Here is a 25,022-nt window from a genome sequence, read left to right on the forward strand (position 1 = left end):
CTGGCACCAGCACCTGCCTCACTCGGCAGAGGTGGAGGTAGCCCCCTGGCCCCTTTGCTGTTGGTCCCCTGAGAGAGCTCGTGGCCCGAGGGCTCCTCCCCTGGGCCTGAACTTCCGAAGGAGTCGCTCATAGGCACATTTGAGGAGCTGCTGCAGTAGCTTTTGGGGTAAAGGGGGTCATGCCCCCCTTTGACGGTTGGGGTTTTATCTCTACTGAAGCTGGTCATTCTCATAATGGGAAAGCTTTCTAGATCCCCCATCTCAGCAGATCTCCTGCCGTTCTGTGGTTCGTTTGGGTTGCATAAACCACCACTTAGTGGCATTAGCGCCACTGAGCTTTTTCCATCCTTTGTGGCTTTAGCTCGTTGATGCCACAGGTCTCAAGTTTTTCAGTTAAGTGGTACCAGACCACACGCACATGGTGCTGATGTGACGCCGCAGAGCGCGCTCACCTCACCTGCACAGCCCTTGCTTACCATTTCCTAATACGAGGTTATGATGGCGAGGCTTTGGGGCTCAGTCCACAGAAATTCCAAAACTGACGTTGGCCTTTGAAGTTCCGTGTAACGGCCGCTGCCAAGCCTCTGACATCATCTGGGGGTCTAACACCCCCAGGAAGCTCTGCGATCCCTCCTGGCTGAGCCTGTCGTCTCTCGTCCTCCTACCTGTTCCAGCCTCACCGGCCACAGAACCGCCTCTAGAGGAGAGCTGCCCTCCTGCTGCTCGGAATCCGCCTTGAGAGCCACTCCCAGCAGCTGGAGGTGATGAAACTGGCTTTTCCTTGGTAATATGAGACAAAACTTGTTAAAAGTGTTAACACCATTCAGGGAGTTTGACACATGGTATCTCTGAGCTTTTTTGAACGTTTTTAAGTGAATAAGCTGCGTGGGGCCTTGCAGAGCTGAGTTGTCATTTTTGCTGACTGGCCTGGGGTGCCACGGGCCCTTGTTTAGGTAGAGCCTCACCTGGCCCTTCCAGGCCTCTCTCGACTGGTGGCAGTGGCAGCAACAGCAGCAGCTGAGGATACCCTCACCCATCTTGTCCTCGCTCTTCCTCACTTGTAACTGTAGGGAAAGCGTCCACAGAGGACACGGACAGGATTGCAGCCTGGGCGGAGGTCTGACCACCTGTCCGTCAAGTCCACTGAGCAATAGGTGAGTGTGTGAGAGGGAGCAGAGAGAAGGGTTTACATGTTCAGAAAAGATTGTCCCGTTTTATTTCGTGTACTCCTTCTATCCCAAGTTCTTTATTTACCTTGATTTCATTTTTAAAACCTCAAGCCTTTATGGAGTATTCTTTTACATAAGATGCATTTCTAGAAAGAGAAGGAGTTGTAAAAATAAGACGTAAGTTGACTGTTGGGCTCTCCTAATCTCCGGGGATGATACTCACATCGTTATTTACTGTAATACCGAGGAGATTGATGCGTTCCGTAACAGACACACATGTAATAGGAACGCAAGAGGCAAAGATGGAAGGAACTGGGGCTGCGAGTTGGAGCAGCAGAACTGTGTCGTCTGAGCCCTGCAGGGTGGCTGAGGTTTTGACGGTGGCAGTGCGGGCGGAGGGTCAAGGCAAGCAGAAGTACAGAGGCAGGGTTGTGTGCAGTGCAGTCGGAGAGCGTGTGTGCTGGGTCGTGGCTGGCGTGTAAGATATGTTGTGACTCAGAGTGGCGGTTGGGCTGGAACAGTCAGACTTTGGAGTCCCCTGGCCGTCCCCTGCTTGTTTGTCCATGGGAGGCAGTGGTCGGAGGCTGTGTCGTTCGGTCTTTGTTTCAGGAAGACACATCTGGGGTCAGACCCCATCAGGAACAACTGCAAGGTGAGCAAGTAGCTGTAGGGTCCCTGCTCTGGGAGCGTGGGCCTAGAGGGGAGGATGGCCTTTGGGGGGAGGACTTCACTAGAGGGATGATAGGAATGAAGGTCGGGTTGCAAGTGAGTAAAAGAGGAGTTACTGGTCAGAGTGGTGTTTGACCTCTTGAGAGGTCTGGCCATGAAGGAAAACAAAGGAATAGTGACAAAGTGCAGAGGAAGCAGCAGGGAGGAGAGCTCTCGGCATTTCAGGCCCCGTTTCCTTAGTTGGAGCAGGACGTCCATGGGCTTCCGGTGCTCCCTGTGCAGTAGGGGCGCTCGCATGTCCTGGAGGGAGACACGAACTGGGAGGGGCAGGGTAAGAGTTGAGACAGTGTTTGGTGAAGAGATGCTTCGGGGGGAGCAGTCCCCGGGAGCCACCTCTCTTTGGGAACTTCTGTGACATTGTTCAGCATTACAGTTGTAGGAAGGGACGAAACTGCTGTTTGTATTTACTGAAATGTAAAAGTGGGCAGATGGGGGCGGAATGAGGCCCGAGGGACCTGGACTGCAGGGGAGGGGGGATGTTTGATGACAGTGGTTGGATGGGGGAGGGGGGCGCGGGCAGGACTGAGGGGGCACCCCCCACTTCCCCTGCTGCCCAGTTCCCAGACTCGCTCCACTTTTTAATGCCTTGTCTCCTTTTAGCATCCATCCCATTGGCTGTTCAAGCAGTTAGTGGTCAGAGCACGTTTCCCCTGGAGGCCGTGTCTGGCTGGCTTGTGACAGTGTGGACCCTCTGCGGCCTCGCGGTCGTTGATGTGACCGCAAGATTGTGTGTTCAGGGACTTGGCCATTAACCGAGTACATCCTACCTTGATCCCCGAAAGGGGAGAAGCTCATTTATAAATCTCTGTATTTCCAGTATATTTGGACTTATCCTCTGGGTCTTTTTTCTTCAGCTCATAAGTATGTCTGTACCAGGAGGTAAACTGAGGCAGTCCTGTTCTGCCTGATTTGCAGGTCTCCCCAGTCCCTTCTTCCCTCGAGGCCCTGGTTGGAGGTGGCCTCAGTCAGGCTGTCCAGCTGTAGTTCTCAACTGGTTTTCTGCCTCATTCCCCTTGACGGGCTCTCGCTGCCTTTGTATCTGGACAGTTAACCACCTCCTTGAAAGTCTTCCCATTTTCTGCTCACTGCCCTGGGCTGAGTCCTAAATGCCATAGTTTACATCTGGTTGCAGAGTAATCTGAATACAGATAGGCAGGTTCTTCACTGCTGCCAGCAAAAGCCTGGCTTCAGACACTAAAGTTTTAGGTTATTTGCAGCATTGTTTGTTTGTTTATTCTGCTCTTTGGTCTTAGATACAAGTAACCGTGGTATTGAAGAGATTCGTGCTGTCAGTTACAGTGCTGAACATCCTGGAGAAAGCCTTCAGTGTGGCATGAGTTTTGTGCTTTTGTTTAAACAGCAGAAAATCTTCAGGTCTTTAATGGCTTATAGGCAGGGTTTCTGGTCACCCAGGAGTCCGATCTTAGTGCCTCAGAAAGTCTGTTAATTATGACTCCTGGGGAAATACCAGTGAAGGGACACTGTCTCCCTGACCTCCTGGACTGTTTTTGTCAGGAGACTCTGGACATGTCATTGCCAGGGAGCTCGGGTCCCATGTGTGCTGGGGATGGGTGGGGGGCATGGACGGGGAGTCCTGGGCTCAGCTTCAGCCAGATTCTATTTGTAATTGTTGAGAGGATTTCAAAGTGCTGTTTCTAATTAGCTTCTCATTGAAACCCTGTCCCGGTCCCACAGGCCTCTTCTCTGCACAGCATTAAACACAGCCCTGCCCCGTCTGCAGCTGACCCCTTCTAAAGAAAAAAAGTTGCAATGCAAAACAGTGTAAGATTTTTTTTTTTAACTGCTAGTTTTTTGTTTGGTTTTTGTTGACTCGACTCTATGTACTTGTTCTTTAAACTACTGGAGTTTAAACTATTGAACTGCCACAGGTGTCTTCAGGTCATAAGTCCCATCCACTGCTGAAAAGTAGCACGGAAATTTAAAACAGACTCTTGGTGCACCACGTACATATTTTTTCCCAAATGTGTGTGATGCAATTTATATAAAATGATAATTGTTCAGAATTCACATCAGATGGGAACTGCTGGAATTATAACACGTTATGATGCAGGAGAAAGGGGCATGAGAAATTGTGAGGCAAAGAGGTATCTCACTAAGCAGAGGTGTTTTTATGCCAGCAGGCACCCCAGGGTGGGGGCAGTCTGGAGAACGCATTTGGAGACCAGGCAGGGATTGAAACCCCGGAGAAGGGCCACTGCAGGCGGGGGCGGTCAGGACGTTGCAGCACGGATTCTGGACCTTCCTTCTTGCTCCTAGGCGCTCCGCGGGCTTTGAGTTTTGTTGTTGTCGAGTTCTCCAAATCACAGACTTTTTTTTTTTTTTTTAAACATGTAATTGACTTATAACATTAGTTTTAGGTGTACAACATAATGATCTGATATTTGTACACACTGCAAAATGATCACCAATAGGTCTAGTTAGCATGTATCACCTCACACAGTTACAGATTTGTTCTTATGATGAGAACCTTTAAAATCTACTGTCTTACTAGCTTTTGCATACACAGTACAGTATTATTAACTACGGTCACCTGTTTATAACTGGAAGTTTGTACCTTTTGACCACCTTCGTTTTTTTAAATAGATCTTTATTGGAGTATAATTGCTTCACAATACTGTGCTAGTTTCTGTTGTACACCAAAGTGAATCAGCCATATGCATACACGTGTCCCCATATCCCCTCCCTCTTGAGCCTCCCTCCCACCCTCCTTAACGCACCTCTCTAGGTCATTGCAAAGCACTGAGCTGATCTCCCTGTGCTGTGCTGCTGCTTCCTACTAGCTAACTGTTTTACATTTGGTAGTGCATATATGTCGATGCTACTCTTACTTTGCCCCAGCTTCCCCCTCCCACCCCATGTCCTCACGTCCATTCTCTATGTCTACCTCTTTATTCCTGCCCTGCAACTAGGTTCATCAGTACCTTTTTTTTTTTTTTAGATTCCATATATGTATGTTAGCATACAGTATTTGTTTTTTTTTTTCTGACTTACTTCACTCTGTATGACAGACTCTAGGTCCATTCACCTCACTACAAATAACTTGATTTTGTTTCTTTTTATGGCTGAGTAATATTCCATTGTATATATGTGCCCCATCTTCTTTATCCATTCATCTGTCGATGGACATTTAGGTTGCTTCCATGTCCTGGCTGTTGTAAATAGAGCTGCAATGAACACTGTGGTACATGACTGTTTTTGTTTGTTTTTGTTTTGTGGTACGCGGGCCTCTCACTGCTGTGGCCTCTCCCGTTGTGGAGCACAGGCTCCGGATGCACAGGCTCAGCAGCCATGGCTCACGGGCCCAGCCGCTCCGTGGCATGTGGGATCCTCCCGGACCGGGGCACGAACCCGTGTCCCCTGCATCGGCAGGCGGACTCTCAACCACTGCGCCACCAGGGAAGCCCTATGACTGTTTTTGAATTATGGTTTTCTCAGGGTATATGTCCAGTAGTGGGATTGCTGGGTTATATGGTAGTTCTATTTTTAGTTTTTTAAGGAACCTCCATACTGTTTTCCATAGTGGTTGTTATCAACTTACATTCCCACCAACAGTGCAGGAGGGTTCCCTTTTCACCACACCCTTTCCAGCATTTACTGTTTCTAGATATTTTGATAATGGCAATTCTGACCCAGAGTGAGGAGATACCTCATTGTAGTTTGGATTTGCATTTCTCTAATAATTAGTGATGTTGAGCAGCTTTTCATGTGCCTTTTGGCCATCTGTCGTCCTTGGAGAAATGTCTATTTAGATCTTCCGCCCATTTTTTAATTGGGTTGTTTGTTTTTTTGATATTGAGCTCCATGAGCTGTTTGTATATTTTGGAGATTAATCCTTTGTCCGTTGTTTCATTTGCAAATATTTTCTCCCATTCTGAGGGTTGTCTTTTTGTCTTGTTTGTGGTTTACTTTGCTGTGCAAAAGCTTTTAAGTTTAAGTCCCATTTGTTTATTTTTGTTTTTATTTCCGTTACTCTAGGAGGTGGGTCAAAAAAGATCTTGCTGTGGTTTATGTCAAAGAGTGTTTTTCCTATGTTTTCCTCTAAGAGTTTTATAGTGTCTGGTCTTACATCTGGGTCTTTAATCCTTTTGGTGTGAGTTCAGTTTTTTTAGATTCCACATACAGGTGAGGTCATACAGTATTTGTCTGTCTCTGACTTATTTCACTTAACAGAATGCCCTCAAGTCATCCATGTTGTCACAAATGGCAGCATTTCCTTCTTTTTGTGACTGAGTAATATTCCACTGTATATACACCACCTCTTCTTCAGCCATGGACACTTAGGTTGTGTCCCTGTCTTGGCTGTTGTGAATAATGCTGCAATGAACAAAGAAGTCCATATACATTTTCAACTTAGTGCTTTTACTTTCTTTGGAAAGATACGCAGGAGTGGAATTACTGGGTCATATGATAATTCTGTTTTTTATTTCTTGAGGAACCTCCATACTCTTTTCCATAGTGGCCGCACCAATTTACATTCCCACCAACTGTGCACAAGTGTTCCCTTTTCTCCACACCCTCACCAACGCTTACCATCTCCTGTCATTTTGATGATGGCCATCATGGCCATTCTACCAGGTGTGAGGTTTTAATTTGCATTTCTCTGATGATTAATGATGTTGAGCATCTTTTCATGTGTCTGTTGGCCATCTGTATGTCCTCCTTGGAAAAGTGTTCAGATCCTCTGCCCATTTTTTCACAGGATTGTTAGCTGTTGTTATAACAGTTTGCTTTTTTAAGATGCTGTAAATTCAAGTTATTCAATTGTTACATCTTATGTGCTTAGTATAAATATTAATGTATTTAAAAAAGAACTAACTAGACAACAAATTGTATGATCCCATTTATGTGAAATGTCCAAAATAAGTAAATCCATAGAAAGAATAGCTTGGTGGCCTCCAGGGCCTGGGGAGTGGGGGATGCAGAGTGACTGCGTATTGGGTGCGGAGCTTTCTTTCAGGTGGTGAAATGTTCTGTGACTTAACACAGATGGTGGTCGCACACGTTGTGAATATACTGAATGCCCCTTTAAGGTTATGCACCTTAAAGTTGTTCATTTCCTGTGAATTTCACTGCAGTATCTTTACATGTATTTCTGAATGATGCAGAATCTCTGATTTAGCAGCAGTCCTTGGCATTTATAATTTTCTAAGTTTTAAAATTCCTGCTTCAATATATAAAAGATAACTAATAAGAACCTACTGTATAGCACAGGGAACTCTATTTGGTGCTCTGTAATGATCTATATGGGAATGGAGTCTAGAAGAGAGTGGACATGTGTATGGCTGATTCACTTTGCTGTACGGTTGAAACTAATACAGCATTGTAAACCAGCTATACTCCAATGAAAAAGTTAATTAAAAAAATTCCTGCTGCATTGTTACCGAAATATTTTAAGCTATTTAAAATCAATTTTAATACCTCACCATAAAATCTGTACGTGATAGTAACCTTTTGGTACTTTAACCTTTGAATGTTAGACTTTTAATAGGGATCACATGGTAGTGGGGGTAAGAAGTTAATAAAAATTCGGTCGTTTTAGAGCAGGTAATACTAGGTGATTTCCCCAGCTTATTTGGGAAGGGGCTGTTCTGTGTCCGAAAGAATTTACACGCTCTTACAGAAAACTCTCGTAAAAAGTGCAGGAGACGTGGTAACAGTTTCCCTACTTACAGTTTCATGTGTTTGCTTCAGGCCCTTTCTCTATGCATTTATTACAAACCTGGGGTCACACTGACTGTTGTCTTGTGACATGTGTTTTTCATTTAACATCAAGGTGCCTTTTCATATTTCATTAAATAGTCCTCAGAAAAAACAATTTTTAATGATTGCATCGTGATTATGTAATTTTACCTATTTGTAAACATTTAGGATATTTACAGTTTTTCACTGTTTTAAATAATGTTGACTTTAACGTACTTAGAAATATTTTGCCTCGCTGTCTCACTTTTAAGATAAAGTCACAGCAGTGAAATTACTCTGTTCAGGGTTCCTGATACGTGTGTCCATCTTGTCCTCCAGAAGATCTGTGTCCCCAGCTCACTGAGGGAGTCCCTGTTACCATGTCTTAGCAGACGTGTTACGTGTTTCATCTTGTACAGTTTTGTAAGTGAAAAGGCTGTTTTGCGTTTCCTTATGATCATGGATGTGTTTTACCTACTTCTGTGAATTTTGTATTCATGTTTCATTTTCTTGGTGGGGGCTACTGTTAACTGCTTTGTAAGACATCTTCCCATATTAAGAATAGTACGTCGTTGTATTTGTTGAAAAAATTGTGTAGATATTCTTAGGATGTGCGTAATTACCTATTTTTCCCTTTTCCCCTCCTTCCATTGTCTTCACGCGTGAGTGCCTCTCTTGTGTGTTGACCAGGTGACTCTGGTGAGCAGCCCTGGGGCTGCGTGTCCTCAGTCCTCACTAAGGTGCAGATCCTCTCTGGTATGTCTCTGTTCTGGCTGAAGGGAGAGCATTCCTCATGTTGTCCTTTGTTAGGCAGGGGCAGGACACACACATTGCTGTCATCATTGTATGCAGTAAATAACTAGTGGTTATTATATGTGCTTGTTTTTTTCTGCTTTTTCATTGGGTCTGATGCGTAGAAAGCAGTGCCCTTTTCTTTGAATGAAATAATGCGTTTGGCGAGGCTTGTGTGCCTCTCTGCCCTGCCTTTCTGCCACCCTATCAGTTGACATCTTAGGGGCATCTGCTTGGAGTCACTATACAGCTGAAAAGAGTAAAGGCATGTTCTTCTGGTTTGCTTTGCTTTGTAAACAGTAGCTCCACTGTAACTTCTCAACTAGGTAAAGATGTTGCCCCAAAGTTGGAAGAATTAGGGACCTGTGGAGCTGGGGGCAGAGCGCCGGAAGGTGCTTCCCCAGCCTTAGGAGGCTTGTCTGTGTGCAACGCCAGCGACAGCCCAGTGTCACGAAGGACATGTAGCTCGTGTACCCTGCCCACTCTGGTTGTAGGAGAAAGATTTTAGGGAACTTCGTTTAATTCTATTTGGGTGGCTGAGTACAGTGTCATGTGTGCAGTAATAATGGTTAACATTGTTTTCATTTTCATCTCTCTTCTCTTAGTTCATATTTTTACCTTGTCAAGTAGCCACCGTTAAATTTTAAAGTCAGGCTCAGAATTTGAACAGTAAAACCTTTGACTTTCAAAAGGTCTACTATCTAGGGAAGACTGCTTTCCTAATTATGAGTCAAATGACAATCGAAACAAGTTTTAAGGACCATAAAAAAATAGTAGAAAATTTCAACGAGATGGTTTCAGTGTTTAGTTATGACTTTGTATAGATGGCAGTCGGCTGTCATTTTTTTTCCCCCAACGTTAAGACCACTTGTGTAATTTCCACAGAATACAGATATCTAGCATAGAAGATTCTTATTAGGTCTTCTTCCTACTGAAAACATCTGTTAAGAAAAAGTCATATTCCTGATTTAGTTTTGCCTAACGTGGGATAATCAGCATTATCTTTTCTGTAAGGGGAACTGGCATTTTCCCTTCGTAGACACCTGATTCATTTTTCTGTGTCTGTGCAACTTACAGGTGTTCTCTGTTGCAGGCAACAATTATTACCTCTTCAATAACAATTTTAAAAAAGAAAAAGTTCTACCTTACACATCAGCACAGAAGTCAAGGGAAGAAATTGAAAATAACGATTTCAGTCCTCGTTTGCATGTTCTGGGCTACAGAATGGCTCAGAACTAGCTGTGTTGGAAATACCCAGAGTAAAACTTTCAGAAATTATGATGGTAATGGTCCTGTTTTCCTCTTCTTTCCTTAAATTTCTTAGGCAATCGCATTCGCACTAACCACCTGAAATCATTATGTATTAATGCTGTTTGGGTTGAAAAACGAGGGGAAAGCTCTCCAGTCTGAGGGAAGCAGTGCATTTCTGTGCCGTCACCTTCATCTCTTTTCTGTATCTTAAGGCAAAACGGTGGCCCTTCCCACCGAACCCTCCATTTTATTTACTGTTTGATTAGTAAAGAAAAGTGCAGAAGTTGGGAGTTTCGAAGGCGTGCACATTATTGAAATCGTGCTAGCTCACCCTTCTCTTAGTTATTTAGATGAAGGTGCTCCCCCCCACCCCCGCCCCGGTAAGCGGGCCTCTCACTGTGGTGGCCTCTCTCGTTGCGGAGCACAGGCTCCGGATGCGCAGGCTCAGTGGCCACGGCTCACGGGCCCAGCCGTGCCCAGCCGCTCCGCCGCATGTGGGATCCTCCCGGACTGGGACACGAACCCGTGTCCCCTGCATCGGCAGGCGGACTCTAAACCACTGCGCCACCAGGGAAGCCCAAAGGTGCTTTTTAAGGTACCACTTTTATCAAAGATTAAATCTAAGAGTGATGTTGCCTCTCTGCTCCGGTCTGCTCTCCAGATTATCTCCCAAAGACTACAAATTAGATCCGTCATCGGGGCCAAGCCTTTACCTGTTCTGATCCCCACTGTGTGTCTTAATGTGAGTGTGTGTCTGCATCCGTTCATTGATTGTACAGATGAGAAGATGAACTTGTAGCTGGGGTGTAACTCACCCAGCTGTCTGGCACTATGTGCTGAATAGAGAACGTGGAATCTTTACTCAGAGGCGTGGTCTTGCTTTACTGTGTGTTGACTGAACTTCTTGGCCCCTCGCAGGAGACCCCTGTGCTCGGCAGGATAGAGAAACAGAAGCGCAGGGCGGAGGAGGAGGAGCGCCAGATCCTCCTGGCGGTGCAGAAGAAGGAGCAGGAGCAGCTGCTGAAGGAGGAGAGGAAACGGGAGCTGGAGGAAAGGGTCAAGGCCGTGGAAGGTAGGAGGGCTCTGCCCAGGGCTCTGGCAGCAGGGCTGTCTGGGGCGGGGGGGGGGGGGGGGGGGGGGGGGACCCTGGAGCCCTGCCGTCTGGCTGGCTCGGGGCCAGCCTGGCAGTGCCCTCGCCCTTGCCATCCTGGGGTCCTTCCGTCCCCGCCTTCACTCTCGGCTCCGCTGCATCCCCGTGTGCAATTGAAAAAAGGTGACTCTCGCAGAAGTAAACTTACACACAGAGGAGATGTACTTAAGAAAAGCCTCGCTCTGCCCCGGTGTGCGCGGGCATGCGGGGTTTCTAACCTTTGTACTTAAAGCACACATGTTAGATGCAGTGGTGTTTATAAGCTGAACTTGATAAATCACTGGATAGCAGAGCATTTTGGCTTTGTTAAATACAGACCAGTATTTTAAGTAAATGTATTGAACTTTTTATTTTTTATTTATTTTTAAAATTTATTTATTTATATATGTTTGGCTACATTGGGTCTTCGTTGCTGCGCGCGGGCTTTCTCTAGTTGTGGCGAGCGGGGGCTACTCTTCGTTGCGGTGCACGGGCTTCTCATTGCGGTGGCTTCTCTTGTTGTGGAGCACAGTCTCTGTGTGCGTGGGCTTCAGTAGTTGAGGCATGTGGGCTCAGAAGTTGTGGCACACGGGCTTAGTTGCTCCAAGGCATGTGGGATCTTCCTGGTCCAGGGCTTGCACCCGTGTCCCCTGCATTGGCAGGCGGGTTCTTAACCACTGCGCCACCAGGGAAGTCCTATTGAACTTTTTTAAAGTTTAAATAAAATAGCATAACACGGATTTGGCTTTTTTTGTTTTTCTTTCCCCCAGCCACACTGCATGGCTTGTAGGATCTTAGTTCGCTGACCTGGGATAAAACCTGGGCCCTGGCAGTGGAAGCGCCAAGTCCTAACCACTGGACCACTGGGAAAGTCCCAGATTTGGCTTTTTAATGCAGTGTTAACATGCAAACTTTAAACACATTTTGGCTGTAAAATTTAAAGGATTCTGGCCTTATGTGATTTCCCCTCTCATTCCTAGGGTATTGCCTTCTGATTTTTTCTTTTTTTTTAAATTAATTAATTAATTTATTTTTGGCTATGTTGCGTCTTCGTTGCTGTGCGCGGGCTTTCTCTAGTTGAGGTGAACAGGGGCTACTCTTCGTTGCGATGCCTGGGCTTCTCATTTTGGTGGCTTCTCTTGTTGAGGAACATGGGGTCTAGGTGCGTGGGCTTCAGTAGTTGTGGCACGTGGGCTCAGTAGTTGTGGCTCGTGGGCTCTAGAGCGCAGGCTCAGTAGTTGTGGTGCATGGGCTTAGTTGCTCTGCGGCATGTGGGATCTTCCTGGACCAGGGCTCGAACCCGTGTCCCCTGCATTAGCAGGTGGATTCTTAACCACTGCGCCACCAGGGAAGCCCTGCCTTCTGATTCTTAATAGGCTAACCCTATTCTGACCTTGATCATTTCTTCATTCTAGAATGCTTAGTGCATTTAATCTACTAATGTAGCCTGTGCCACATTTGGTGGTATATCATACGTTGAGATTTTGCGTAATTTATTTCCAGTGCTAGATTTAAATTCCTCAAAATAGTAACTATGCTTTTATTTCTTTATATTTTTCAGTAGAGTTCTGTAATTTTCAATGGAGTTCTTATTAGGTACCATTGTCATTTGACTTTTTTCTAAGTTGAAGTATGATTGGCATACACCATTCCCTTATTTTCAGGAGTAAACACAATTCGACATTTATGTACATTGCAAAATGGTCACCACAGTAAGTTAAGAATTTGATTTCTTGTAATGAGAGTAGCTTTCACATACACAGTACAGTGTTATGGACTGTGGTCGCCACAGTGTACATCACATCCCCGGGACTGACTTGTTTTGTCACTGGTAGTTTGCACCTCTTGACACCGTCACCCATTTCGCCCACCCCGGCCCCCCTTCTTTGTGTTCTCTTCATCTGCGAGTTTGGTGCCGTTTTGTTTTGTGTTGGAGGTAGATAACGGTGATGGGTGTACAACACTGTCAATGTTCCTAATGCTACTGAATCATACACGTAAGGTGGTTATAAAGGTACGTGTTTATATTTCTCACTAAAATGTTTAAAAAGCAAAAAGAAAAGGAAAAGTCCAAATAAATATACTGCTATTTATTAGGATTGTCTTTGTATAAAAAGGATGTTACAAGACTGGAGTCTGACAGATACTCATGCTAAGTGAAATGAGCCCATATGGAAGGGGACATTGAGACTTCCTTGTTCTCAGTGTGGTTGATGCGAAACCTAAAAATTCTTCTTGCCTCAATTATGTGGAGATTCTATTGGTTATTCAGTATAATACTGTGTCTGATATTGTGTAAATACCCTTTTTAAGAACATTTTTGAAATCTTAACCAAGTAAGGAAAATTATCAGAAGCTGCTTTTAGGGGGATTAAAAACAGCAGTAAGTGAAACAGACTGTCAGATCGAATTGTGGGTGTGGAGTGGTCCGTCTAGGGAATCTCTGCCCCGGGAAGGATGACCATGGATAAACCCGTGCTGAAGAGGAATAGACATGAGGAGGCACCACTGTGAGCAGCGGTTAGTAGGTGGCAGCAGACAAAATAGAAAAATATTTAGCATTATCAGGTATAAAAAAGAAGAAATTGGAAACATCAGGAAGAAATAACCTTGAGGAAAGTACAGGCAGATTCAAAGGAAACAAATACTGAAGGAACTTCTAGAAATGTAAATATGGTAATTGGAATAATAACTTGATAACTGGGCTCTAAAGCTTAGTTAGACCTGAGGAGAGAACCACACTGGAAGAGCTGCGTGGGGCTTGTGCAGAATGCATCACGGAGATAAAGGGGATGACGTGGCGGGAGAAGTCGCCTCTGGTCCATCGTTCAGTGTGCGGTCACAGAGATGCTTCAGTGGAGAACTTCACGTGGGTCTTTGTTTTAATGCAAGTTAGAGAAATACAAAAGCTGAAAGGGTGTGAGGCAGGGGGAATAAAGAGAAGGGTTGGGGTCATCAGACCCGCAGGTGAGGAGGGGCTCGCAAGCTGGATGTTAGTCTCAGGGCAGGCGCCAGCCCGGTTCTGGAACTGCCAGCTGTGCCTTCCCAGTGATGGACGTCTTCCTAAGGAGGGACAAGCTGGTGGGCTGTTTAAGAGCACCCGGGGGGGAGAGATCCATCCCCCCCCCACCCCCTGCCGTCTCCTGTCCCCTCTAGTGCTCCCTGTGGCGGAATATAAAGCCGGCAGAGAGTGGGGAAACTGCTTGATAATTGACTCACGGGTCACAGACCAGAGCTGCAGGGTGTGTCTGTCCACTGTTGTAAAATGGAAGGATCAAGTGATGGGGCAGAGGAAATATTAGATATGAATGGTTGAGAGATGAGATACAAACTGGATAGAATACAGACCCAAGGGACCGAATCATGGAACACATGGCCCATTTCCAGTCGGGAAAAGAGAATGTTCTGTAACAGAGACAGCAGACTTCTCAGGAGCAGCAGTAGGGTTCAGGAGGAAATGGGATTGGATTTTGTGTTAGTTTCCTAGGGCTTCCATAACAAATTACCACAACTAGGTGGTTTAAAACAGCAGAAAGTAAGTGTCTCACAGCTCTAGCGGCTGGAAGTCTGAAATCTGGGTGTTGGTGAGGCTCTGGGGTTATACTCTCCTGTGCTGCTTCTAGCTTCTGGTGGTTCCTGTGTTCCTTCTTTTCTCGTTTCCTCTGGGAACTTCCTTAAACCAATATTTATTTTCTTAAATGTAAGCAAACATTCTACTTAATATGGAAACATCAGAAGGGTTCCCTTTTTGTTTTTTGTTTTTTTAAATTTTATTTATTTTATACAGCAGATTCTTCACCCCCAGGGCACAGCAAAAGACTATAGACCAGGAGCTCGGTCTTTCTGGTGGAGACTTATTAGCTGATCACCATGGCTGCGGCCTGAGGGGTAGGTTTGTAATTAAGCCTGCATCTAGGGGCCCCCGAATCCTTTCCAGAGATGTCAGAGGGCAGGCCCTCCAGAGCCCAAATTTCTTGGAGGGAGGATTTACATGCATCTGACACCCATGGTTCACACCTTGAACACCTGGCTCTGGTGGCCAGAGGGGCTTGTATTCCTGGGTCCCACAGGACTGTGGTGAGCGGAGGGCCAGTTTGGGACAGGCTGGCACACTCCATGCTGTCACGTGATGGAGGCCACCCTGCTTGTCCTGGAGCGTCAGCCTGAGGGACAGGCTTAGGTTGGGTGCTCTCATAGGTTGGAGGCTGTGAGTGCCTGCTGTCTCCCACTTTCCCTGAGGTGGGCCCCCGGAAGAGAGTTTATACACTTGTCTGTGACTGCCACTCAGGGGTCACTGCAGGTCCCTGACTGGTGGCCAGTGGGACTCAGGCTTGCAGTTGCTCACATCCCTGTATGTTTGTGAACTTTAGAGGAAAGTGTCCAGTCAGTCTGAATCTGGGTTCTGAGACCCTCCCCTTTGGGACACTGACAGGTCTTGGCACACCCTCAACTGCTGGGAGCCACTGAAATACATCAGGCTGCCTGGACAAGCACAGCGATTTGAGAGACGACCAAGAGCTGGGAAGAGCTAAACAAAAAGGCTCATCTCCCACATGAGGCCCCGCCTTCAAGACTGGGAGAGGCGGTTGTTTCCTTTTCTGCACAGACGTCAACAGAGTCCAGCAAAATGAAGAAACAGAGGGGGCTTCCCTGGTGGCACAGTGGTTGAGAGTCCGCCTGCCAATGCAGGGGACGCGGGTTCGTGCCCCGGTCCGGGAAGATCCCACATGCCGCGAAGCAGCTGGGCCCGTGAGCCACGGCCACTGGGCCTGCGCATCCGGAGCCTGTGCTCCGCAACGGGAGAGGCCACAGCAGTGAGAGGCCCGCGTACCGCAAAAAGAAACAGAGGAATATGTTCCAAATGAAAGAACAGATTACAACCTCAGAAAAAAGCCTTAATGAGACAGAACTAATTTACTTGATAAAGAGCTAAAGTAATGGTTATAAAGATGCTCACCAAACTGGGGAAAAGAATGCATGAACACGTGAGAACTTCAACAGAGAAGGAAAATATTTGAAAGTGCCAAAGAGAAGTCTCAGCTGAAGAATACAATAACCAAAATGACTGAGATACAATAACCAAAATGGCGGAGACTCGATGGTTGAAAACTTCCTGACCTTTGGGAAGGAAACAGACATCCAAGAACTCAAAGAGACCCACACCAAGGCACATTATAGCTCAGTTGTCCAAAGTTAAGGACAAGGAGAGAAAAACAACTTGTCATATACAAAGGAAACCCCACCCTCTCCCCGTAAGAACGTGAGCAGATTTTTCAGCAAAACTTTGCAGGCATGATATAGTCAAAGTTCTGAAGGAAAAACTTATAATCAAGAATTCTCTCCCTGGTAAAGACATCGTTCAGATTAGAGACATTAAGAGCTTTGCATTTAAGCAAAAGTGTAGGAGTTCATCACCACTTGTAAGAAATGTTGAAGGAACTTTGTTAAATTAAAAAGAAAGGGCACTTATTAGTAACAGGGACACATGAAAGGATAAATCTCACTGGAAAAGTAAATACATAATAAAGGTGGTGGATTAATTGCCTATAAAGCTAGTATGAAGGTTAAAAGACAAAAGTAGTAACAATAACTATGATTATAACAATTAAAGGATAAACAAGATAAAAAGATGTGAAACATGACATCAAAAGTATAAAACATGGGAGTGGAGAGTAAAAATGATGAGCTTAGAATGGGGTTGAATTTAAGTTGTTACAACTTAAAATAGACTGTTGTAGATGTAAGTTATTATATGTAAGCCTCATGGTAACCACAACGCAAAAACCTACAGTAAATACACGATAAAGAGAAATGGATTATAAGCATATCACTAAAAATAGTTATCAAACCACAAAGGAAGGGAGCAAGAGAAGAAAGAAACAAACTACAAAAGCAGCCACAAAGCAGTTAGCAGAATGGTGATAAGTACATACCTACTGATAGTTACTTTAAATGTAAATGGGCTGAATTCTCCTGTCAAAAGACACAGAGTGGCTGAATGGATAAAGAAAAAACAAGATCCATCTATATTCTGCCTACAAGAAACTCACTTTAGATGTAAGGACACACACAGACTAAAGTGAAGGGATGGAAAAAGATACCCATGCAGATGGAAACCACAAGAAAATCTGGAGTAGCTGTCCATATATAAGACAGAATAAACTTCAAAATGAAGACTGTAGTAAGAGATAGAGAGGAGCTATCTATATTGAAAAAGGGGTCAGTCTTCAAGAAGATATAACATTTGCCAGTATTTATACACCCAGCAGAAGAGTATGTAAATATATAAAGCAAATATTAACAGACTTGTAGGGAGAGATAGACAGCAAAACAATAATAGTGGGGGACTTTAATACCCCACTGACATCAATGGACAGATTATCTAGACAGAAAATCAATAAGGAAACACAAACCTTAAATTATATGTTAGACCAGATAGACATGGACTTAACAGATATTTGCAGAACATTCCATCTCGAAGCAACAGAATCCACATTCTTTTCAAGTGCACATGGAACGTTTCCAAGATAGAGGAAACGTTAGGCCACCAAAAAATCTTAATAAATTTAATAGGATGGAAATATTTTCCATTCACACTGGTATGAAACTAGAAATTAATAACACGAAGAAAACTGGAAAATTCACAAACATGGGGAGATTAAACAATGTGCTCCTGAACAACCAATGGGTAAAAGAATATCCAAAAGAGAATCAAAATACCTTAAGACAAAAATGAAAATGTAAGATACCAAAAATTATGGGATGCGGCAAAAGCAGTTCTAAGAAGAAAGTTTTGATAAATGCCTACCTCAAGAAAAAAGTAAAGTCTCAAATACACAAACCAACTTTACACCTCAAGGAACCAGCTAAAGAAGAACATAAAAATCCCACAGTTAGAAGGAAGGAAATAAAGATCGTAGCAAAAATAAATGAAACGGAAACTAAAAAGAATAGAAAAGATCAATGAAACCAAGAGGTGATTCTTTGAAAAGATGAACAAAACTGACAGACCTTTAGCTAGACTCACAAGAAAAAAGAGGACTCCAATAAATAAAATCAGAAGTGAACACTAGATATTACAGCTGGTGCCAGAGAGATACAAAGGATCGTAAGAGACTACTGAGAACAGTTAACATTGCCAACAAACTGGACAACCTAGAAGAAATGGATAAATTTCTAGAAACATACAACTTACCAAGACTGAATCATGATGAAATAGAAAACCATAACAGATTAATTACTAGTAAGGAGATTGAATTGGTCATCAAGAAAACCTTCCTACAAACAAAAGTCTAGGACCAGTCCAGGAATATACAATGCAGAAATGACAGTCTCTTCAATAAATGGTTTTGGAAAAACTGGACCACCGGGGCTTCCCTGGTGGTGCAGTGGTTAAGAATCTGCCTTCCAACACAGTGAACACAGGATCGATCCCTCCCTGGTCAGGGAACTCTAGATCCCACATGCATGCTGCAACTAAGAGTTCACGTGCCACAACTAAGGAGCCCACTGGCTTCAACTAAGACCTGGTACAGCCAAAAAAAAACAAACAAACAAAACTGGACCACTGCTTCACCCCATACACAAAAATTAACTCAAAATGACATACAGACTTGAATGTAACACCTGAAACCATAAAACTCCTGGAAGAAAACATAGGCAGTAAGCTTCTTGACATCTGTCTTGGCGATGGTTTTTTGGATCTTACTACAAAGGCAAAAGCCACAAAAGCAGAAATAAACAAGTGGGCCTACAGCAAACGAAATAGCTTCTGCACAGCAAAGGAAACCATACACAAAATGAAAAGACAACCTACTGATTGGGGGAAGATGTTTGCAAATCATATACCTAATAAAGTCTTAATACCCCAAGCAGGTAAAGAACTTATACAAGTCAATAGCAAAAATCCCCCCAAAAAACAAAACCACCAAGCCCAAACAATCCAATTAAAAAATGGAGGACCTTGGGACTTCCCTTGTGGCGTAGCGGTTACGAATCCACCTGCCAACGCAGGGGACATGAGTTTGATCCCTGGTCCAGGAAGATCCCACGTGCTGCGGAGCAAGTAAGCCCGTGCACCACAACTATTGAGCCTGTGTTCTAGAGCCCATGAGCCACAACTACTGAGCCCACGTGCCACGACTACTGAAGCCCATGTGCCTAGAGCCCGTGCTCTGCAGCAAGAGAAACCACGGCAATGAGAAGCCTGCGCACTGCAACGAAGAGTAGCCCCTGCTCACCACAACTAGAGAAAGCCCGTGTGCAGCAACGAAGACCCAACGCAACCAATAAATAAACAAATTTATTTTAAAAAAAAAAGGAGGGCCCGAATAGGCATTTTCCCCAAGAAGACATAGAAAAGATGCTCAATGTCAAGTCAAAACCACAATGAGATACCACCTCATACCTGTCAGAATGGCTAGTATCAAAAAGACAAGCGATAACCAGTGTTGGCGAGGATGTGGATTAGAGCAAAACCTCGTGCACTGTTGGTGGGAATGTAAGCTGGTGCAGCCACTATGGAGATTTCTCAAAAAACGAAAAACAGAACTACCATATGATCCAGGAATTCCATTTCTGGGTATTTATCTGAAGAAAACAAAACTAATTATAATAAAAGATACGTGTACACCCATGTTCATAGCAAGATGTATAATAGTCAAGATACGGAAGCCACGTAAGTGCGCATCACTAGATGGATAAAGAAGAGTTGGTGCACACACAGTGGAGTAATGTTTAGCCATTAAAAAAAAGCGTGAAATCCTGCCATCTGCCACAACATGAGTGGGCCTAGAGGGCATTATGCTAAGTGAAATAAGTCAGAGAAAGACAAGCACAGGATGAGCCGCTTTATATGTGGAATCTCTAAAGAAAAAAGCTCATTAGAGAGAACAGATCGTTGGTCACAGGAGGCAGAGTGTTGGTGGGGAAGTGAGAGAACTGGGTTATGTTGGTCTGTCTGTTTAGTTTAAATGAATGGAATAAAAGTTTTAAACAGTAACTGGTAAAAATCGAAGGATGAAGCATTTTGTTTCCTCTTTATGTTTTATTTTGAATATGAAAATAATTGATGAGAAAAGAAGAATTCGGTCAATAAATTTAGCAGAAATACTAGAATTAGAGTAACAAGTAACGAAACGGTGGATCTAGACAAAGCTTTCCTCAACCAAGCTTCCAGGAGACTGCTGAGTCCGAATGCCCTGCAGTAGGGGTCAGCTAACTTTCTGTGAAGGGCCCTGGCGGCCATGCAGGGCTGTGTTTCTATAAAACTCTGTGTGTGTGTGTGTGTGTGTGTTTCACAAAAGTAGTTTGCTCCCTGCCCTGCGTGCTAGAGTTTTTGCTCGGCCCTAAAGCATCCAGTTACATGTGTTGAGTTAACTTCTGTCCCACATATATTTACACGTAGTACTAGGTATATACCTTGGAATTATTGAGAAAACAATCACACAAATAATTTTCTCTACAGTTTACTTCTATCTTGGAACTGTGTTTGATCTTTAAGTATAGGAACTTTATAATGGAAGGATCAGGTAAACACTAATGGAATTTAACACCACAGAAGAAAAGGTAACCATATATTGTGTCTGCTGAGGTGATGAAAAAGGAAGTACAGGCATCACCTATGGAATAACATTGCCAAGAAACACACCGTTTGTCTGGTCAAAGGCCCTCAATAGAACTACCACAGGGCACATTAACACTGTGATGAGAATGCCACTTGCTAAATCCGGAACGTGGGAAATTCTACCAAGACAAAATGACCCAGTTTCTCCACCAGATGAATTGGAAGAGGACATTGTTACACATTCCACTAAATTTAAGAGACATACCAACCAAATGCACTGTCTGGACCTTTTTGGATTTGATTTGAACAAACCAACTTAAAATTATTGAACAAGTGGGTAGGTTTGACCTTGACTCAGTATTTGATGTTAAATATTAAATAAATCATTTTATGTTCCTGAAATTCATACAGAAGAGCAGAGGGCCAAGTATAGCCAAGATAATTTTAAAAATCGATATGTTCAGGACACTCATTCTACCAGATAGCAGAATAAAAGCTGCCGTGAATGTGGGAGAGTGTTACTGGCTTGGAGATGGGTAGTGAGACCTGGCAGTGAACAGCCAGAAACAGACCTGGTTCCTCACCAGGCGCTGCCAGCACCATTGCCGCCTGATGGGCCAAAGGCCAAAAGCTTTTTGAAGAAAACATAGGTGAGGGTCTTTAAGATGCTGGGACAGAAAGAATTTAAGTAACAAAAGCATAAACTACGGGGGAAGGAGATTGATATACTCGATGACATTAATTGTTTAAAATTTACAAATGACTAAAACACCTTAAACAAAGTGAAAAGACAAATCAGGTATGGAAGAAGATAGTTTTAATAAAGACTTCTTATCCACGTTATTTAAAAGCACTTCTCCAAATCATTTAGGACTCCAACAACCCACAGGGAAAAAAGGCAAAGTATATAAGCAGGGTATTCACAGAAGAGGATAATAAACATGAAAATACGTTGTGTCATTCCAATCAGGAAAAGGCAAACAGAAACATCAGAATTCCACGTCATATGTATCAGGATAGAAAAAATGCTAAAAATGTCCCCTTCGATGTGAGAGTGAGGTAGCTCGCTTGCGTCACTTGTGAAGGAGTAGCTGTGAGCCTGTAAAGGCTCCGCAGTGCACCTGGCAGGTCCCTGCTGCCGTGGACCCTGGGGGGCTCACCCGTGCTCGGGAAGGCGCCTCTCTCGAAAGGGTGGTTCTCACGATGCAAAGAATCAGAGTCCTAATGTTAAAGTTTGACAGCTTGGTATGCGGATATTCGTTAATTTGGTTATACTTTTCTTTAAGCTTGAAATCATTCTCTTTGTTAAAAAACAGTTTTGAACGTCGTTCATAGCAAAGTGCCTCTGATTAATTAAAGCAGATACAGATTCTCTTACACTTAAAAGTTTATTTATAAATGAGCATGAAGTAGGAGCAGAGGGAGCTTGGGGAGAGCACGCTGTCTGCACGTTTAGGGCTGTGTCGTGCTCCCACCGGGCACCTTCCCGGGCCTCTCTCTCCATCGTTGGGTCTTGCCTTCTGATGGTGTTCTGCATTCCTTGCCTCTCTTCCGCCCTGCTGGCACGAGGGCCAGGCAAGCCAGCAGTGCAGTGTCAAGTATGTTTCTTGTGGCCACAGCTGGGAGCCAGAAAACGCCCTCCCTCTTCCAGCTCCTGGCCCATCCAGCTGGCTTCTTCCCTCGCTCGCAGGAGCCCTCCTCCTGCACTGGCAAGGGTGCACCAGCTGCCGTGGGTGGGGTGGCCGCCGAGCAAGGATAGCTGGTGTGAGAGCTGCGATGGGCTTGTACCGTCCTGGGTGTGTTTGGATTGAGGTCTGGTCCTAAAAAGGGGATGTTGTCTTCTTGCTGGAAAGTTAGGAAGGCCTTGGGGTTGTCAGAGAGGGTGACCCTCAGTCAGTGCTCTGCTTTTCCCTGTCCCTGTAATTCTGCTTTCCTTCTCTCTTGGTCTTCCCCGTCCCCGTCCGGGGCCGCCTTCCTCCCTCACCCCCCGACCTGAACTTGGTAGGACTAGGAGGAAGTGGGTCCACAAAGCATTGCATCTCTAGCACCATCCGAATTAGCAAAGAGAGGACTCAAAGGGAGCAGAAGTCAGCGTTTGGTGATCTGTTTCCTCCTCTCAGAACAGACGTCTGCCCCTCTGGAGCCCGACGCACCTGTGCTTTGTGTTCACGCAGATCGCGCCAAGAGAAGGAAGCTCAGGGAAGAGAGGGCCTGGCTGCTGGCTCAGGGCAAGGCGCTCCCCCCCGAGTTGTCCCACTTGGACCCTCCCTCCCCTCCGCGGGAAGAGAAGAGGACGAGAGACCCGTGAGTGTTGAGTGGCCCCAAGCCTGCCTCGTCGTGTCCTTAGAACAGCCCTCTGTGGGGGTCGTGGCCAGTGCTCGTGAGCTCCTTCCGCTGCTGTCTGACTTGCTGGGTTATTATTCTTTAGATCACAGAAGTACTTCCTAGAGTAGAGTAAAACCTGGCGAAGAGTGTGCTGTTAAATCACGAACGTTACAGAATCATAAATGAGTTTCACGCAACCATCATTTTGTAGATGGAAAAGGTGGTGGTCCTGTTCGGCTGACGTATGCTGGCCCTCATCCTCGTCGCATTGTCAGGAGCGTTCTCAGTGTTACAGACTTTCCTTAACAAAGGTGTACTGGGACTGTTCCAAACCTGGGCGCAAGTGAGCTGCGTGTGAGGTTGGAGCAAGAGCTCCGAGGAGAGAAGGTGGTCTCAGCTACCGCTAATCTCTTCTTTTCTGATTTACAGCTTTGAGCTGGACGACGATTTCACTGCCATGTACAAAGGTCAGTTCCCACACTCAGCTCCCGTGTTCTGCCTAAGTGTGTTCCCACGTCGGTGTGTTAACCCAGCTCTCCTCTTTGGCCCTCAGTTCTGGACGTGGTGAAGGCTCACAAGGATTCCTGGCCCTTTTTGGAACCAGTGGATGAATCGTATGCCCCTAACTATTACCAGATTATCAAGGTAGAGGTGGCCTTGTCAGCTGTGCGCGACTGTGGTGTGGGCATCTTTAGTGGTCTGTGTTGCTGTGTGTACGTTCACCTGCTGCCCCTCAAGGGTCAGGGCTGCTGGGTGCACCCCAGGCTTCTGAGCAGCTCCTAATGCTGTGATCGCTCCGCCTCGCAGGACCTGCAGGATGCTGTGTTCTCCAGCCTGTGATAATTAACGTGTCCTGTTGTAGGTCCCCATGGATATTTCAAGCATGGAGAAGAAACTGAATGGAGGTTTATACTGTTCCAAGGAGGAGTTTGTGAATGACATGAAGACTATGTTCAGGAACTGTCGAAAATATAACGGGGAAAGTAGCGGTAAGTACAAGAGGGGTGGCTGTGGACGCACACTGGCACACCAGTAGGACCAAGAGCAACGCGCCCCCTCGTTTAGAAACACACCTTCCAGAGATTCAGACCTTCCTTGGGGACCATCAGGAGAATGTGTGTTAACGCTGTGGGATGGGCGTGCCGGGCCCTGTCCCGCCCCACCTGGCCAGAGGGGCAGCGGTGGCTGGCGGCCCGGGTCCTCGTCTTCCCCCAGGCCCGCCCGCCTGGGTCTATTTGTCCTCGGCCCCCACCGTCAGCCACCTTTGCATCACACAGCAGACCTCTGATGACACAGCCCGTGTCGCGCCAGGTGCTGAAACTGGAGCTCACGATGCCTTCTTTTTTTTACTAGACGGATTCAGTGATTGTACTTAATGTTTCTGCGGTTTGGCATTAAAGAATTCAATTTTTACCGGTTTGGGGTACTGGGCTCACTGTCCCAGCCACACAGGCTGGAGGCCAGAAAACCGTGTACTGGTTTCTTGTTCTGGTCTCGTGTCCGTAGCCCTACAACATAGGAAGCGCTGCAGCCCAGGCAGCCGCGCAGTCGAGCCCGGGGCTGCCCCGTTGCATGTTTGTGGGCGGAGGTCTGGGGGCCTGCCCAGCGGGGCTCAGGCCTCGGTCCCCCGCAGAGTACACCAAGATGTCGGACAACCTGGAGAGGTGCTTCCACCGCGCAATGCTGAAGCATTTTCCTGGTGAGGATGGGGACACGGACGAAGAATTCTGGGTCAGAGAGGAGGAGAAGCGGGAGAAGAGGCGTGGTCGGGCTGCACGCAGCCACGTGTGCACCCGCTCCCGGGACTCGGAGGCGCCTGGCCGGAAGCAGCAGCCTGCGGAGAACGGGGGGAAGTCGCTGCCCCCTGGGCGCCGCGCTGCATCCTCTGCGGCCGGTGAGAGCCGCGGCTCTGCGCAGCCCCCTGGCGAGGTGGGCATCCCGAGCAGCCACAGCCTCCCTGGACCCCTGCATTACGGTGGACCCAGCCAGGCGCCCCTCGCAAGCCAGCTGGTGAGGAGCAGCTTTGTCCCATCGTGGGTTCCCCAGGTTGAGGGCTGGGGCAGGGCGTGAAGCCTTCTCAGTAGATCCTCTCCCAACATGGTGTCCTGCTTATGGGTGGTCTCTTCTCCCTGTCTGCCCTTCCTCTATCCTTCCTTTATTTTAAATCCTTCTTTTTCGAAATCATTTGAACCACACATTCTCAGCACGGGCATTATTAACCCCTTTTAAGTTCAAGGCACAGAGGTACATACAGTATGTAAGTGAACCCTTCACGAGGGGAGCAGTTGGGGAGAACACTGGCGGAGGCGGCTCTGGGGAGAGACAAGGACGGGAAGCCCCTGCTCTGGGCCCTCCTGTGGTG

The 25,022-nt window shown here is 45.9% G+C and overlaps 1 protein-coding gene across 6 annotated transcripts in view; it reads left to right on the top strand.

The window, feature by feature from the left end:
- The window catches only part of CECR2 (CECR2 histone acetyl-lysine reader), a 152,760-nt gene that overhangs the window by 116,452 nt on the left and 11,286 nt on the right, over positions 1 to 25,022 (top strand). For 3 of the 6 annotated variants that reach the window (XM_033867274.2, XM_033867275.2, XM_033867277.2), the window contains exons 8-13: positions 10,560 to 10,713; positions 22,456 to 22,639; positions 23,090 to 23,127; positions 23,214 to 23,305; positions 23,523 to 23,649; positions 24,294 to 24,670. In XM_033867274.2, the coding sequence (XP_033723165.1) occupies positions 10,560 to 10,713; positions 22,456 to 22,639; positions 23,090 to 23,127; positions 23,214 to 23,305; positions 23,523 to 23,649; positions 24,294 to 24,670 (972 nt within the window). The remainder of the gene's footprint in view (positions 1 to 10,559; positions 10,714 to 22,455; positions 22,640 to 23,089; positions 23,128 to 23,213; positions 23,306 to 23,522; positions 23,650 to 24,293; positions 24,671 to 25,022) is intronic. The other 3 variants (XM_033867276.2, XM_033867279.2, XM_033867280.2) reach the window with 1 other exon arrangement.

This window comes from Tursiops truncatus, chromosome 11, assembly GCF_011762595.2.
Source record: "Tursiops truncatus isolate mTurTru1 chromosome 11, mTurTru1.mat.Y, whole genome shotgun sequence".
In the NCBI taxonomy this organism is placed as follows: Eukaryota; Metazoa; Chordata; class Mammalia; order Artiodactyla; family Delphinidae; genus Tursiops; species Tursiops truncatus.